This window comes from Xenopus laevis, chromosome 8L, assembly GCF_017654675.1.
Source record: "Xenopus laevis strain J_2021 chromosome 8L, Xenopus_laevis_v10.1, whole genome shotgun sequence".
Taxonomy (NCBI): Eukaryota; Metazoa; Chordata; class Amphibia; order Anura; family Pipidae; genus Xenopus; species Xenopus laevis.
The window spans coordinates 14819281-14836040 of record NC_054385.1 but is presented as its reverse complement, the minus strand read 5'-3'; the positions used below and the strand labels follow the sequence as shown (position 1 = coordinate 14836040).

Genomic DNA, 16760 nt, shown 5'->3' with positions numbered 1-16760 from the left:
AAATATGGCAGATATTAGGGGCAGGCAATGCTCTCATACAGAAATATGGCAGATATTAGGGGCAGGCAATGCTCTTACACAGAAATATGGCAGATATTAGGGGCAGGAAATGCTCTCATACAGAAATATGGCAGATATAAGGGGCAGGCAATGCTCTCATACAGAAATATGGCAGATATTAGGGGCAGGCAATGCTCTCATACAGAAATACGGCAGATATTAGGGGCAGGCAATGCTTTTACACAGAAATATGGCAGATATTAGGGGCAGGCAATGCTTTTACACAGAAATATGGCAGATATTAGGGGCAGGCAATGCTCTTACACAGAAATATGGCAGATAGTAGGGGCAGGCAATGCTTACACAGAAATATGGCAGATATTAGGGGCAGGCAATGCTCTCATACAGAAATACAGCAGATATTAGGGGCAGGCAATGCTCTCATACAGAAATATGGCAGATATTAGGGGCAGGCAATGCTCTCATACAGAAATATGGCAGATATTAGGGGCAGGCAATGCTCTCATACAGAAATATGGCAGATATTAGGGGCAGGCAATGCTCTCATACAGAAATATGGCAGATATTAGGGGCAGGCAATGCTCTCATACAGAAATATGGCAGATATTAGGGGCAGGCAATGCTCTCATACAGAAATATGGCAGATATTAGGGGCAGGCAATGCTCTCATACAGAAATATGGCAGATATTAGGGGCAGGCAATGCTCTTACACAGAAATATGGCAGATATTAGGGGCAGGCAATGCTCTCATACAGAAATACAGCAGATATTAGGGGCAGGCAATGCTCTTACACAGAAATATGGCAGATATTAGGGGCAGGCAATGCTCTCATACAGAAATATGGCAGATATTAGGGGCAGGCAATGCTCTTACACAGAAATATGGCAGATATTAGGGGCAGGCAATGCTCTCATACAGAAATATGGCAGATATTAGGGGCAGGCAATGCTCTCATACAGAAATATGGCAGATATTAGGGGCAGGAAATGCTCTCATACAGAAATATGGCAGATATTAGGGGCAGGCAATGCTCTTACACAGAAATATGGCAGATATTAGGGGCAGGCAATGCTCTTACACAGAAATACAGCAGATATTAGGGGCAGGCAATGCTCTTACACAGAAATACGGCAGATATTAGGGGCAGGCAATGCTCTTACACAGAAATACAGCAGATATTAGGGGCAGGCAATGCTCTTACACAGAAATATGGCAGATATTAGGGGCAGGCAATGCTCTCATACAGAAATATGGCAGATATTAGGGGCAGGCAATGCTCTCATACAGAAATATGGCAGATATTAGGGGCAGGCAATGCTCTTACACAGAAATACGGCAGACATTAGGGGCAGGCAATGCTCTTACACAGAAATATGGCAGATATTAGGGGCAGGCAATGCTCTCATACAGAAATACGGCAGATATTAGGGGCAGGAAATGCTTTTACACAGAAATATGGCAGATATTAGGGGCAGGCAATGCTCTCATACAGAAATACGGCAGATATTAGGGGCAGGCAATGCTTTTACACAGAAATATGGCAGATATTAGGGGCAGGCAATGCTTTTACACAGAAATATGGCAGATATTAGGGGCAGGCAATGCTCTTACACAGAAATATGGCAGATATTAGGGGCAGGCAATGCTCTCATACAGAAATACAGCAGATATTAGGGGCAGGCAATGCTCTCATACAGAAATGTGGCAGATATTAGGGGCAGGCAATGCTCTTACACAGAAATATGGCAGATATTAGGGGCAGGCAATGCTCTCATACAGAAATATGGCAGATATTAGGGGCAGGCAATGCTCTCATACAGAAATACAGCAGATATTAGGGGCAGGCAATGCTCTCATACAGAAATATGGCAGATATTAGGGGCAAGCAATGCTCTCATACAGAAATATGGCAGATATTAGGGGCAGGCAATGCTCTCATACAGAAATATGGCAGATATTAGGGGCAGGCAATGCTCTCATACAGAAATATGGCAGATATTAGGGGCAGGCAATGCTCTCATACAGAAATATGGCAGATATTAGGGGCAGGCAATGCTCTCATACAGAAATATGGCAGATATTAGGGGGCAGGCAATGCTCTCATACAGAAATATGGCAGATAATTAGGGGCAGGCAATGCTCTTACACAGAAATATGGCAGATATTAGGGGCAGGCAATGCTCTTACACAGAAATACAGCAGATATTAGGGGCAGGCAATGCTCTTACACAGAAATATGGCAGATATTAGGGGCAGGCAATGCTCTTACACAGAAATACAGCAGATATTAGGGGCAGGCAATGCTCTTACACAGAAATACGGCAGATATTAGGGGCAGGCAATGCTCTTACACAGAAATACAGCAGATATTAGGGGCAGGCAATGCTCTTACACAGAAATATGGCAGATATTAGGGGCAGGCAATGCTCTCATACAGAAATATGGCAGATATTAGGGGCAGGCAATGCTCTTACACAGAAATACGGCAGACATTAGGGGCAGGCAATGCTCTTACACAGAAATATGGCAGATATTAGGGGCAGGCAATGCTCTCATACAGAAATACGGCAGATATTAGGGGCAGGCAATGCTTTTACACAGAAATATGGCAGATATTAGGGGCAGGCAATGCTTTTACACAGAAATATGGCAGATATTAGGGGCAGGCAATGCTCTTACACAGAAATATGGCAGATATTAGGGGCAGGCAATGCTCTCATACAGAAATATGGCAGATATTAGGGGCAGGCAATGCTCTCATACAGAAATACAGCAGATATTAGGGGCAGGCAATGCTCTCATACAGAAATACAGCAGATATTAGGGGCAGGCAATGCTCTCATACAGAAATATGGCAGATATTAGGGGCAGGCAATGCTCTCATACAGAAATATGGCAGATATTAGGGGCAGGCAATGCTCTCATACAGAAATATGGCAGATATTAGGGGCAGGCAATGCTCTCATACAGAAATATGGCAGATATTAGGGGCAGGCAATGCTCTCATACAGAAATATGGCAGATATTAGGGGCAGGCAATGCTCTCATACAGAAATATGGCAGATATTAGGGGCAGGCAATGCTCTTACACAGAAATATGGCAGATATTAGGGGCAGGCAATGCTCTCATACAGAAATATGGCAGATATTAGGGGCAGGCAATGCTCTCATACAGAAATATGGCAGATATTAGGGGCAGGCAATGCTCTCATACAGAAATATGGCAGATATTAGGGGCAGGCAATGCTCTCATACAGAAATATGGCAGATATTAGGGGCAGGCAATGCTCTCATACAGAAATATGGCAGATATTAGGGGCAGGCAATGCTCTTACACAGAAATATGGCAGATATTAGGGGCAGGCAATGCTCTCATACAGAAATACAGCAGATATTAGGGGCAGGCAATGCTCTTACACAGAAATATGGCAGATATTAGGGGCAGGCAATGCTCTCATACAGAAATATGGCAGATATTAGGGACAGGCAATGCTCTCATACAGAAATATGGCAGATATTAGGGGCAGGCAATGCTCTTACACAGAAATATGGCAGATATTAGGGGCAGGCAATGCTCTTACACAGAAATATGGCAGATATTAGGGGCAGGCAATGCTCTCATACAGAAATATGGCAGATATTAGGGACAGGCAATGCTCTCATACAGAAATATGGCAGATATTAGGGGCAGGCAATGCTCTTACACAGAAATATGGCAGATATTAGGGGCAGGCAATACTTACACAGAAATATGGCAGATATTAGGGGCAGGCAATGCTCTCATACAGAAATACAGCAGATATTAGGGGCAGGCAATGCTCTCATACAGAAATACAGCAGATATTAGGGGCAGGCAATGCTCTCATACAGAAATATGGCAGATATTAGGGGCAGGCAATGCTCTCATACAGAAATATGGCAGATATTAGGGGCAGGCAATGCTCTCATACAGAAATATGGCAGATATTAGGGGCAGGCAATGCTCTCATACAGAAATATGGCAGATATTAGGGGCAGGCAATGCTCTCATACAGAAATATGGCAGATATTAGGGGCAGGCAATGCTCTTACACAGAAATATGGCAGATATTAGGGGCAGGCAATGCTCTCATACAGAAATACAGCAGATATTAGGGGCAGGCAATGCTCTTACACAGAAATATGGCAGATATTAGGGGCAGGCAATGCTCTCATACAGAAATATGGCAGATATTAGGGACAGGCAATGCTCTCATACAGAAATATGGCAGATATTAGGGGCAGGCAATGCTCTTACACAGAAATATGGCAGATATTAGGGGCAGGCAATGCTCTTACACAGAAATATGGCAGATATTAGGGGCAGGCAATGCTCTCATACAGAAATATGGCAGATATTAGGGACAGGCAATGCTCTCATACAGAAATATGGCAGATATTAGGGGCAGGCAATGCTCTTACACAGAAATATGGCAGATATTAGGGGCAGGCAATGCTCTTACACAGAAATATGGCAGATATTAGGGGCAGGCAATGCTCTCATACAGAAATATAGCAGATATTAGGGGCAGGCAATGCTCTCATACAGAAATATGGCAGATATTAGGGGCAGGCAATGCTCTCATACAGAAATATGGCAGATATTAGGGGCAGGCAATGCTCTTACACAGAAATATGGCAGATATTAGGGGCAGGCAATGCTCTTACACAGAAATATGGCAGATATTAGGGGCAGGCAATGCTCTCATACAGAAATATGGCAGATATTAGGGGCAGGCAATGCTCTTACACAGAAATATGGCAGATATTAGGGGCAGGCAATGCTCTCATACAGAAATATGGCAGATATTAGGGGCAGGCAATGCTCTCATACAGAAATATGGCAGATATTAGGGGCAGGCAATGCTCTCATACAGAAATATGGCAGATATTAGGGGCAGGCAATGCTCTCATACAGAAATATGGCAGATATTAGGGGCAGGCAATGCTCTCATACAGAAATATGGCAGATATTAGGGGCAGGCAATGCTCTCATACAGAAATATGGCAGATATTAGGGGCAGGCAATGCTCTCATACAGAAATATGGCAGATATTAGGGGCAGGCAATGCTCTCATACAGAAATATGGCAGATATTAGGGGCAGGCAATGCTCTTACACAGAAATATGGCAGATATTAGGGGCAGGCAATGCTCTCATACAGAAATACAGCAGATATTAGGGGCAGGCAATGCTCTTACACAGAAATATGGCAGATATTAGGGGCAGGCAATGCTCTCATACAGAAATATGGCAGATATTAGGGACAGGCAATGCTCTCATACAGAAATATGGCAGATATTAGGGGCAGGCAATGCTCTTACACAGAAATATGGCAGATATTAGGGGCAGGCAATGCTCTTACACAGAAATATGGCAGATATTAGGGGCAGGCAATGCTCTCATACAGAAATATGGCAGATATTAGGGACAGGCAATGCTCTCATACAGAAATATGGCAGATATTAGGGGCAGGCAATGCTCTTACACAGAAATATGGCAGATATTAGGGGCAGGCAATGCTCTTACACAGAAATATGGCAGATATTAGGGGCAGGCAATGCTCTCATACAGAAATATAGCAGATATTAGGGGCAGGCAATGCTCTCATACAGAAATATGGCAGATATTAGGGGCAGGCAATGCTCTCATACAGAAATATGGCAGATATTAGGGCAGGCAATGCTCTTACACAGAAATATGGCAGATATTAGGGGCAGGCAATGCTCTTACACAGAAATATGGCAGATATTAGGGGCAGGCAATGCTCTCATACAGAAATATGGCAGATATTAGGGGCAGGCAATGCTCTCATACAGAAATATGGCAGATATTAGGGGCAGGCAATGCTCTCATACAGAAATATGGCAGATATTAGGGGCAGGCAATGCTCTCATACAGAAATATGGCAGATATTAGGGGCAGGCAATGCTCTCATACAGAAATACGGCAGATATTAGGGGCAGGAAATGCTTTTACACAGAAATATGGCAGATATTAGGGGCAGGCAATGCTCTCATACAGAAATACGGCAGATATTAGGGGCAGGCAATGCTTTTACACAGAAATATGGCAGATATTAGGGGCAGGCAATGCTTTTACACAGAAATATGGCAGATATTAGGGGCAGGCAATGCTCTTACACAGAAATATGGCAGATATTAGGGGCAGGCAATGCTTACACAGAAATATGGCAGATATTAGGGGCAGGCAATGCTCTCATACAGAAATACAGCAGATATTAGGGGCAGGCAATGCTCTCATACAGAAATACAGCAGATATTAGGGGCAGGCAATGCTCTCATACAGAAATATGGCAGATATTAGGGGCAGGCAATGCTCTCATACAGAAATATGGCAGATATTAGGGGCAGGCAATGCTCTCATACAGAAATATGGCAGATATTAGGGGCAGGCAATGCTCTCATACAGAAATATGGCAGATATTAGGGGCAGGCAATGCTCTCATACAGAAATATGGCAGATATTAGGGGCAGGCAATGCTCTTACACAGAAATATGGCAGATATTAGGGGCAGGCAATGCTCTCATACAGAAATACAGCAGATATTAGGGGCAGGCAATGCTCTTACACAGAAATATGGCAGATATTAGGGGCAGGCAATGCTCTCATACAGAAATATGGCAGATATTAGGGACAGGCAATGCTCTCATACAGAAATATGGCAGATATTAGGGGCAGGCAATGCTCTTACACAGAAATATGGCAGATATTAGGGGCAGGCAATGCTCTTACACAGAAATATGGCAGATATTAGGGGCAGGCAATGCTCTCATACAGAAATATGGCAGATATTAGGGACAGGCAATGCTCTCATACAGAAATATGGCAGATATTAGGGGCAGGCAATGCTCTTACACAGAAATATGGCAGATATTAGGGGCAGGCAATGCTCTTACACAGAAATATGGCAGATATTAGGGGCAGGCAATGCTCTCATACAGAAATATAGCAGATATTAGGGGCAGGCAATGCTCTCATACAGAAATATGGCAGATATTAGGGGCAGGCAATGCTCTCATACAGAAATATGGCAGATATTAGGGGCAGGCAATGCTCTTACACAGAAATATGGCAGATATTAGGGGCAGGCAATGCTCTTACACAGAAATATGGCAGATATTAGGGGCAGGCAATGCTCTCATACAGAAATATGGCAGATATTAGGGGCAGGCAATGCTCTTACACAGAAATATGGCAGATATTAGGGGCAGGCAATGCTCTCATACAGAAATATGGCAGATATTAGGGGCAGGCAATGCTCTCATACAGAAATATGGCAGATATTAGGGGCAGGCAATGCTCTCATACAGAAATATGGCAGATATTAGGGGCAGGCAATGCTCTCATACAGAAATATGGCAGATATTAGGGGCAGGCAATGCTCTCATACAGAAATATGGCAGATATTAGGGGCAGGCAATGCTCTCATACAGAAATATGGCAGATATTAGGGGCAGGCAATGCTCTCATACAGAAATATGGCAGATATTAGGGGCAGGCAATGCTCTCATACAGAAATATGGCAGATATTAGGGGCAGGCAATGCTCTTACACAGAAATATGGAAGATATTAGGGGCAGGCAATGCTCTCATACAGAAATATGGCAGATATTAGGGGCAGGCAATGCTCTTACACAGAAATATGGCAGATATTAGGGGCAGGCAATGCTCTCATACAGAAATATGGCAGATATTAGGGACAGGCAATGCTCTCATACAGAAATATGGCAGATATTAGGGGCAGGCAATGCTCTTACACAGAAATATGGCAGATATTAGGGGCAGGCAATGCTCTTACACAGAAATATGGCAGATATTAGGGGCAGGCAATGCTCTCATACAGAAATATGGCAGATATTAGGGACAGGCAATGCTCTCATACAGAAATATGGCAGATATTAGGGGCAGGCAATGCTCTTACACAGAAATATGGCAGATATTAGGGGCAGGCAATGCTCTTACACAGAAATATGGCAGATATTAGGGGCAGGCAATGCTCTCATACAGAAATATAGCAGATATTAGGGGCAGGCAATGCTCTCATACAGAAATATGGCAGATATTAGGGGCAGGCAATGCTCTCATACAGAAATATGGCAGATATTAGGGGCAGGCAATGCTCTTACACAGAAATATGGCAGATATTAGGGGCAGGCAATGCTCTCATACAGAAATATAGCAGATATTAGGGGCAGGCAATGCTCTTACACAGAAATATAGCAAATATTAGGGGCAGGCAAATCTCTTACATAGAATTATGGCAGATATTTGGGGCAGGCAATGCTCCCAGGTGAATAGAGAAATGTGTGAGAATATTTATATATGACACAAAATCATCCCATAGCTGCTCCTGGCTTCCCGGCACATTCATAAAACCAACCTGCAGGATTAAGAACAAGAGCACAACTTACTTGCTTAGCCCAAGAGAGAGAGATGTCTGTGTAAAATGCACTCTAGTCGCCATAGCAACCGGGTGTGCCACTGAATGCTGTCCAGTGGGGGGAGAGTTGCTCCTTTTCCTGCTCATATCTCAAACACACTCTCTAGCTAACGTGCCATATATTAAACCATTACAACTGATCTTATCATTACCATTTATTCTATTTCATATCTATTTAAGGACAGTCAAATGACTCACTGAATGACAGCACAGGCGGTGTTTAAAAATCAGCCACCCCTTCTGTATGTTTCAAATGGTTTAGCCCACATCATTGGAAACACTAGAAGGAAACAGGAGAAAAGTTGAGGGCTATTCCATGTAGTGCGTCTCTGAGGGGACTGGTGGGTAACTGGAATTTGACAAGTTGTGGGTACTGGTGCCTTTCAATAGACCGGGAAAAGCGAGGAGGAAGTATCCATTCTATTTGGCATGGCTTTAGGCTGTAGTTACAGCACTGCAGCCAGCAGGTGTCACCACTGAACAGATAATTTCTGTGCGACTATAAACAAATTTCCAAAAAACTCAAAAACCACAACGAATAAAAAAAAATGAAAACAGGTTGCAAATTGTCTCAGACTCAGACTATGTACTTTCATAATACACACTGATCTCATGTGTTTATAGAGCTACTTAAATAACACAGTGTAATACAAAAGGCCGAGCAGTCACGTGCATTTATTTGTGGGAGAAGCTCACCACGAACACACAATAGGGTAATGAACTATACGGATACAATAGGGATTTATTATTATCCTTTTGTTTATATAGCATTGACACGTATCAGCGGCATTGTACAGACATGATTCATAAGTGGAGCTTACAATCTAAGATACATACGATCACATTCACACAACACACTAGTGTTTAGCTCTTCTTCCCTCTCTTCTCTCGGATTGCTCTAAGCTTATTCCTGTTTGTGTTCCCCCCACACCATCCAACTCTCCTACCCACTGCCCTGTCCCAATGCCAACTTGGGAGCTTACAATCTAAGATACATACGATCACATTCACACAACACACACTAGTGTTTAGCTCTTCTTCCCTCTCTTCTCTCAGATTGCTCTAAGCTTATTCCTGTTTGTGTTTCCCTTACACCATCCAACTCTCCTACCCACTGCCCTCTCCCCATGCCAACTCCTGTTTTTTTAAACTTTGTGGCATTATATACTCTGTGACTTTACTCTCTATATATTTCCATTGACCCTATTATTATTCTACATTTCACCCCTTATTCAAAATTAATGTTTGAGTAAGGGTGGCCATAGACTCAAAGATCCGCTCGTGGCTATATCGGCGGTAATTACGATGCGGAATTACGATGCGCCAAACGACCGATATCGGCAGCTTTATCTGCCCGTGTATGGCCACCATTAGTGATTAATATTGCATATGTAAATAATACGGAGCCCCATAGGCTGAAAGAGCAACATGGTGGTGCTGCCCATTGCTCTGAAGGGTTGCCCAGTAGACTGCTCAGCTAACAATACTATATACTATTTTCTCAATATTTTTGCTTATGAAAGTAAATAGTTGGCAAATGTTAGCACCCCTGTTAACACTCCTGGAAGCCAAAATTAAAGTATGGAATGCCCTCCCTTTGACCCTAATGGGAAGAGTAAATCTATTTAAAATGATTATGCTGCCAAATCAGTTTTGACAGGCCCCAATTACAATAGAGACATTTTTTTTTCCCCGTAAATTGAACTCCATGGTTACCACCCTCTATTGGGCAGCCGCTACTTCCCGGATAGCAATAAAATCTCTGCAACTCCCGGTGGACGCAGGTGGAATAGTTGCACCTAACTTATACTATCATATAAGCCCCCTCCTGTGTGTTTAATGTGATTCCCACTCAAAAAAGAAAAATACTCTGCATGGCTACAGAGTTTTTGGACAGCCAAAACTCTATTTATAAAGACTAATAGTGCTGTCTTGTGAACAGACAATGCAATGTTTATACACACACATTGTGGAAGAATACAGTGATAAAAGCTAAAATCCCAGAGACATCTTGACTTACTAAACACTATCCCACAGTAACAGTAACAATCCCGGAGAACATCTTGCCTTATTAAACACTATCCAAGGTTACAGCAACAATCCTGGAGACAATCCTGCCTTACTAAATAATATACCACAGTTACAGCAACAATCCCGGAGACCATCTTGTCTTACTAAACACTATTCCACAGTTACAACAATCCCGGAGACCATCTTGTCTTACTAAACACTATTCCACAGTTACAACAACAATCCCGGAGACAACCCTGCCTTACTAAAATGTATGTGAGTGTGTGTAAGCGTAAATGTAAGTGTGTAAAAAGTGTGTGTTTTGCATGTTAACACTAACCTGGGGGGTGCAGGCACCAGATCTGTCCTCTGCAAGGTGGGACCAGCTGGAAGCACTGCAGTATGAAGATCCATGTCGGGGGTCGTCATGGGGGGCCAAGCAGAAGTGCGGCCAGCAGCAGACGCACATGTCCCCCCCCCCCTTTTGGACCTCCCAGCTTGTTGCCTAGGGCAATAACAACAATTATACACAACAATAGCATGCTTTTATATATCAGTACCTGCTGCTACAGTCTGTTCATTGATTGTAATCACATAGAAGGATGCTGCATCAATACTAGAATATAGATATAATTATTCTGAAAGTAGTTCTATGTACTGGAGCAGCATATCCAGGACTGCTTTTTTTCATTATGTTAAAAGTGTACATAAACTTAATCCCTCGTACTTCTTACCGGCAGTTCTTCATCAGCATGTACACTCTTTCGGGAGACATCTTGGGTCTGAAGAGCCTCAGTCCAGCTGAGATTTTATCCACAGCCTCGGAGTTGGAAAAATGTTCAAATGGAATTTTGGTCTTGCGAACACTTCCCACACGAACACTCCTAAATGAGAGAGAAAAGAAAGGGAACGTGTGATTAGACTGATCCACCAGAGAGCTGGGCTAAACACTGACCCACACTTCACTTCATATTTATGAAACCATGATATAATGAAATCAGGATACACCAATATTTTCCTATTCCTGTACCCATTTCATGAGCTAAAGGAGGCCCTGGCCAGAGGATGGACCTTCAGGTGAGGCTTGTATTAATAAAGAATGACAACCGCTGCTTTATACAGTCATTAATAGTGGAGTTTGAAATTGTCTCTTTATGGTGGCTTCTGAAGCTGAAATTAGTTGCACTTACCTGGCCATCCCGAAATCTGAAACCTTGACGACCAATGATTCCCCCACCAGGCAGTTGCAAGCAGCCTATGGGAGAAATGGAGATAACTATGTTATCACAGACAATTACGTTTGGGAAACAGGCAAAAAAAAACAAAAAAACAACCGATTTAAAGGTTCTGAATGTACTAAAAAGGCAGGATATGGACAGAGGAGCAGTAGCAGTGATTGAATCCATGGGTGATGAATTCATGGATCAAAAAGATATGGCAGCACAGTAACAGGACTGACTAAATAGGCCACACATACAAAGCAATGCTCTGCATACATAATAAGCTATGTATGTACTGCACATCTAAGTGGAAATAAATGGCATATAAACCTTACTCATCAACAGGGTACACTTCCCCTTTAAGAGCAAGGAACAGAGGTGACTTTACACCAGGGGATTTTGACAGTTGGATCAGTCCGTTGGTTGATACTGGGGTGAGAGGTGAGTGTAAATTCTCTCTGAGAGTTTTTTTGCCAAATAATCCTTTATTTTGATTTAAAAAAAGAGGGGAAATAGTTGGGTGATACCCTCAGTCTAGCAGATGTTGCTCTTCTCACTGATTTTAGTGAATTTCGAGAACTATCCCCTAAAATGGGTTTTGAAGATGCCATTAATCTTAGCACTGGTTGGGAGACACAGACCCAGGATTTGGAAGTTATGCAGGGCTGACACAAATATACACCTTTTCTATAGCAAACCCTTAAGAAAATAACATTTGGGGACCCCTGTGGATCATTTCTGTTCCCAGTATTGACAGGCTCCTTAGAGTTTTGCCCCTCTGCCCCTGGGTATCTGCCCTGCTATTAAGTACCAACACTGTAGCTAAATACACGCTCCATTTATCCAAATCTGGAACTAGGGGTGGGTAGCAGAGTCACATGCCATGGGGATAATTGGGGGGGGAAGCTAATGAGTGGGGGACATACAGCAGGGTGTCATATAAGAAAGGTGACTTTACAACTAGGGATTTGTCAGTTGGTTTAGTCCTTTGGTTTTAATTGTAGTAAGTGTATATTCCCTCTGAGAGATGCTTATTTTAGTGAAAAAAGAGGGGAAACAGTTGGGTGATGCCCCCCCAGACTAACAGATATTGATCATGTTACTGATTTTAGTGAATTTCGCACTAAATTGGACAATGCCTTTACTCTTAGTGCTGGTTGGGAGACGCAGACCCAGGGTTTGACAGTTGGTTTAGTCCGTTGGTTGGTAGAGTGCTGAATGTACTATCACTATAAGAGATTTTTTGCCAAATAACCCTTATTTTAGTGAAAAGGGGGGGGGATAGTTGGTTGATACTCCCAAGACTAGCGGATGTTGCTCTTCTCATTGATTTCAGGTATTTTGGAGAGTTTTCCCCTAAAATGGGCTTTGGAGATGCTTTTACTCTTAGTGCTGGTTGGGAGACACAGACCCAGGGGTTGACAGTTGGTTTAGTCCGTTGGTTGGTAGAGTGGTGAATGTACTATCCCTATAAGAGATTTAGGGGCTGACAGCAAATATACACTTTTTCCCAATTGAAGCCCATAAACAGATAACATTTGGGGACCCCTGTGCCTCACTATAAATACTTTATTTGTATGACCAGTATTAACAGGCTCCTTACAGTTTTGCCCCTCTGCCCCTGGGTATCTAACCTGTTCTGATATACCAACCTTAACATGAATTTAATGGAATACATAGCAATGTCTTTTCCTTTCATGTCTCATGTGCATTCCCTTCCAAATGTCCCGGCTGTGGGGGGCAACAGGGTACATGGTAGGGCAGTATTGATTCCAATCATATTTAATTGCTATTCTGTAAATGTTTCCTATAGCAGGGGGTGGGCAATCTGCACCTGGCCAGTGATCTTATGTACTATGTATTCATTCTCTCTATACCAATGCTCATTTCTGATTGGCTGCTGGGAGGTACTGCATTGTATAAACTGAGTGCCAGTACCTGCTGGGAGTGACACAAAGCTCACGTTTAGATCTCTGCTTTCCTCTAAATTTTATAGGAAATATAAGTGTTAAATGCATTATCCTTGAAACTAATTTGTCAATTTATTCTCTTCCCTATACAGATTGCTACAGTGGACGGATTGCTACTTTTTTGGCAAATAACCAGCGCTTTTTGGACTGTGTTTTTTCCTGGCTTCTCCTTAGTTCAGATTTTAACATTCTTTTCTGAACACATATAAGGAGAGCCAGTTCTAAAGAGGGAGACCCTCTGGGGTCCCCCGGCCTTGTGCCGGCCCCTCTATTTAAGCCAAAAGCCAAAAACACCTCAGGCTTTTGGTATTTTTTTTTTGCTTTTTATTTTTGAACATCTGACATCTGAGCTTCTTTTAAGAGGTAATCCTGCAAATACAATTCATACAGTTTATGATTTATTTTACAGCAAACCTGCCCTAATTAAGGGGGAGGGGGCAATTTGTAAGGTCCCACATCTCTTTCCCAGGCCTGTACTTGTTTTCTTCAAAAACTGAAGCGCACCTACTTCTTACCTGCCCTTACACCAGTGCCCCAATTCCTGCCAGCTGATTTGGACTGTATATATATATATATATATAAATTGATTTTATAGATAAAAAGAAATGACTGCTATACATGGCTATATTGATTTTCAGAGAGCATTGGATTTCTTTGATGGCTACAAATCCTGGCAGATGAGAGTTGTAGTTCATAAACACCAGACAATAACATGATGCTCATATAGTACATAGTTTGACTTAAAGACTTATGGTTTAGAAAATAAATTAACTGTTGGCATGGAAGAGACGTATAAATTGGTTTATATGTTAAACCCCCTTTATTAAAGGTTCAAGTTTACTGATTTTCACAACCAAATAAAACACACATATTGTCATTGAGTGATTAGTGAAGAATAAAAGAGATAGATGACTGGCAGTAGCAGAAGGTATCAGGATAAACACAAGTGAGAATTCCCATAGGGCAGATTTACAATTAAGATCACCTTGGAATGAGTTTATTCTAGTTATAAGCTTGCGGGAAGACACTTTCTTCCCATTAAGGAAGTTTATTTAAACACAGGGTGTCCAATTCAGTGTACAGAACACAAGCCATCAAAATAACTCCTGCCCAGTGGCGTAACTAGTTGTTACTGGGCCCATAGCAAATTCAATTCAGGGCCCCAAAATATTTATAAGTCGGCCTATTTTACCAAGATATATTAAAATTGCTAATTAATTATGGTCTCACTGGGCCCCCTACACTCCTGGGCCCCCCTGCAACCACAGGGTCTGCTTCCTCAATAGTTACGCCCCTGCTCCTGCCCTGAGTGATATCTTCATACATTTAGTACGCTACAGAAATATATCGGGGGACTGCTCTCTGTTTAGCAACACCTTTACTGAGCTTACATCTCCTACTATAATGAAATTGAAGATTGTTCCCATATTTCTTTGGTCTTTTCTTTTGGTAATTCCTGGTGGGTGGTGAATTGTGCATTACAGACAAAATCTGCCAGTTTTTTTAATGCCCAACATCAGCCAGACAGAAAATGAGGGAGATTCTTGACGCGTGGGGGAGAAAGGGTTTCCCGATAGGGGCATATGGGAAGAAAGGGTGACCCAGACATTTAAACGTGGCAGACCAGGCTTTCTTTGGGATTAAAAGAGTATCCGGTAACCTGCCTTCATTGTCGATGTTTTGGTAGGGATAGTTGCTTAAACCCCATGTTTTAGCTATGTTGGAATTGTATGAGTTGGGGCAATATATATAACAACACCAATATGCAATTTGGTGAAGAGGGTTTCTATTGAGAAAGATAAAATGACCTCTTATCCCCATACACCAGCACTGACAATGTTTATTTCCCATTACAGGAGTCTCAAGATGGGTGTCCGGAATTCCTGCATTCGTGCTACCAATCCGGTAAGGCTAATGGGATATAACATGTTACTGAAGAGTGCAATGGCCTCAGTCCGGAGGAGATGATTAGTATTTATTGTTTAAAGTAGCAATATATTCCATAGCACAATGTTAGGGAAAAATAAAGCAAATCTGGAATAAAATGGGAAGCCAAGGTTCCTGTTTGAGGGAGCTAGAACAGAGAATTACGGTCCAGGACCTAAGCATTCCAGATAAAAGATCCCATACCTGTACTCTCCCATGGACTCCATTTTATCCAAATAATCAAATTGTTAAAATGATTTCCTTTTTCTCTGTAATAATAAAACAGCAACTTGTACTTGATCCCAACTAAGATAATATTATCCTTATTTGAAGGCAAAACCAGCCTATTGGGGTTATTTAATGTTTAAATGAATTTCTAGTAGACTAAAAGGCACGAAGACCCAAACTACAGAAAAATCTGTTATCCGGAAACCCCAGGTCCCGAGCATTCTGGGTAACAGGTCCATACCTGTATAAACATCAAACAAACAGCAATGCCATGATGTAGATTAGAACTGGAATATGGACTTACCAGTGAGAATAAAATCTTGAGGCCTGGTGACATTTCAGTGCAGGAGAGAGATTGAGAAGTAGCAGCTACTGACACCAGCAGTTTTGGCTCCTCACTGGAAGCTGGAGGGCTTGGGCAACAGTTTTAGTGATTTCTAGAATTGAAAAGAAAAAAAAGTGTAAATTACAGTAAGCTCAGGCAGGCAATAACCAAGCTATTGTTTCCATAACTTTTTCTCCTTTTCTAGCAGGACACATCATGAGGTTTGTCTCCTAAAACTTTGTGATATCGGGCAAGGTTACATTAATTGGCCAATACATAGATCAAGGTAATGGGAGAAATAAAGAAGGAGATGAATGCGCAATTGCAGGCGGCGCTGGAACAAAGCTGCTACAGAGTGACGGCTCAGACAAGGAGAGCCTTAGTCCGTCTGAGGAAGTTTATGAAGGAAGTCGGGGAAAAGCTGAAAATTCTTTATGCCACCGCTTCAAAAACCTGAAATGTGGCAATTGCCAGAAGGAACCCAGAGATTCACCAGGTTCTCTCCATGAACCGCACACAAATGCCCAGAGGATTCCTCGTGTTAGGATGAGTCTCCGGCTGAGCAGTTCCTTGACT

The 16760-nt window shown here is 42.4% G+C and overlaps 1 protein-coding gene across 8 annotated transcripts in view; it reads right to left on the bottom strand.

The window, feature by feature from the left end:
• ribc1.L (RIB43A domain with coiled-coils 1 L homeolog) overlaps positions 1 to 16760 on the bottom strand; it is a 73953-nt gene that overhangs the window by 21689 nt on the left and 35504 nt on the right. For 4 of the 8 annotated variants that reach the window (XM_041572154.1, XM_041572157.1, XM_041572152.1 and 1 more), the window contains 3 exons: positions 11706 to 11770; positions 11250 to 11399; positions 10856 to 11020 (listed from right to left, as the gene is read on the bottom strand). In XM_041572154.1, the coding sequence (XP_041428088.1) occupies positions 10856 to 11020; positions 11250 to 11399; positions 11706 to 11713 (323 nt within the window). In that variant the 5' untranslated portion in view covers positions 11714 to 11770. 8 annotated transcript variants of the gene reach the window in all.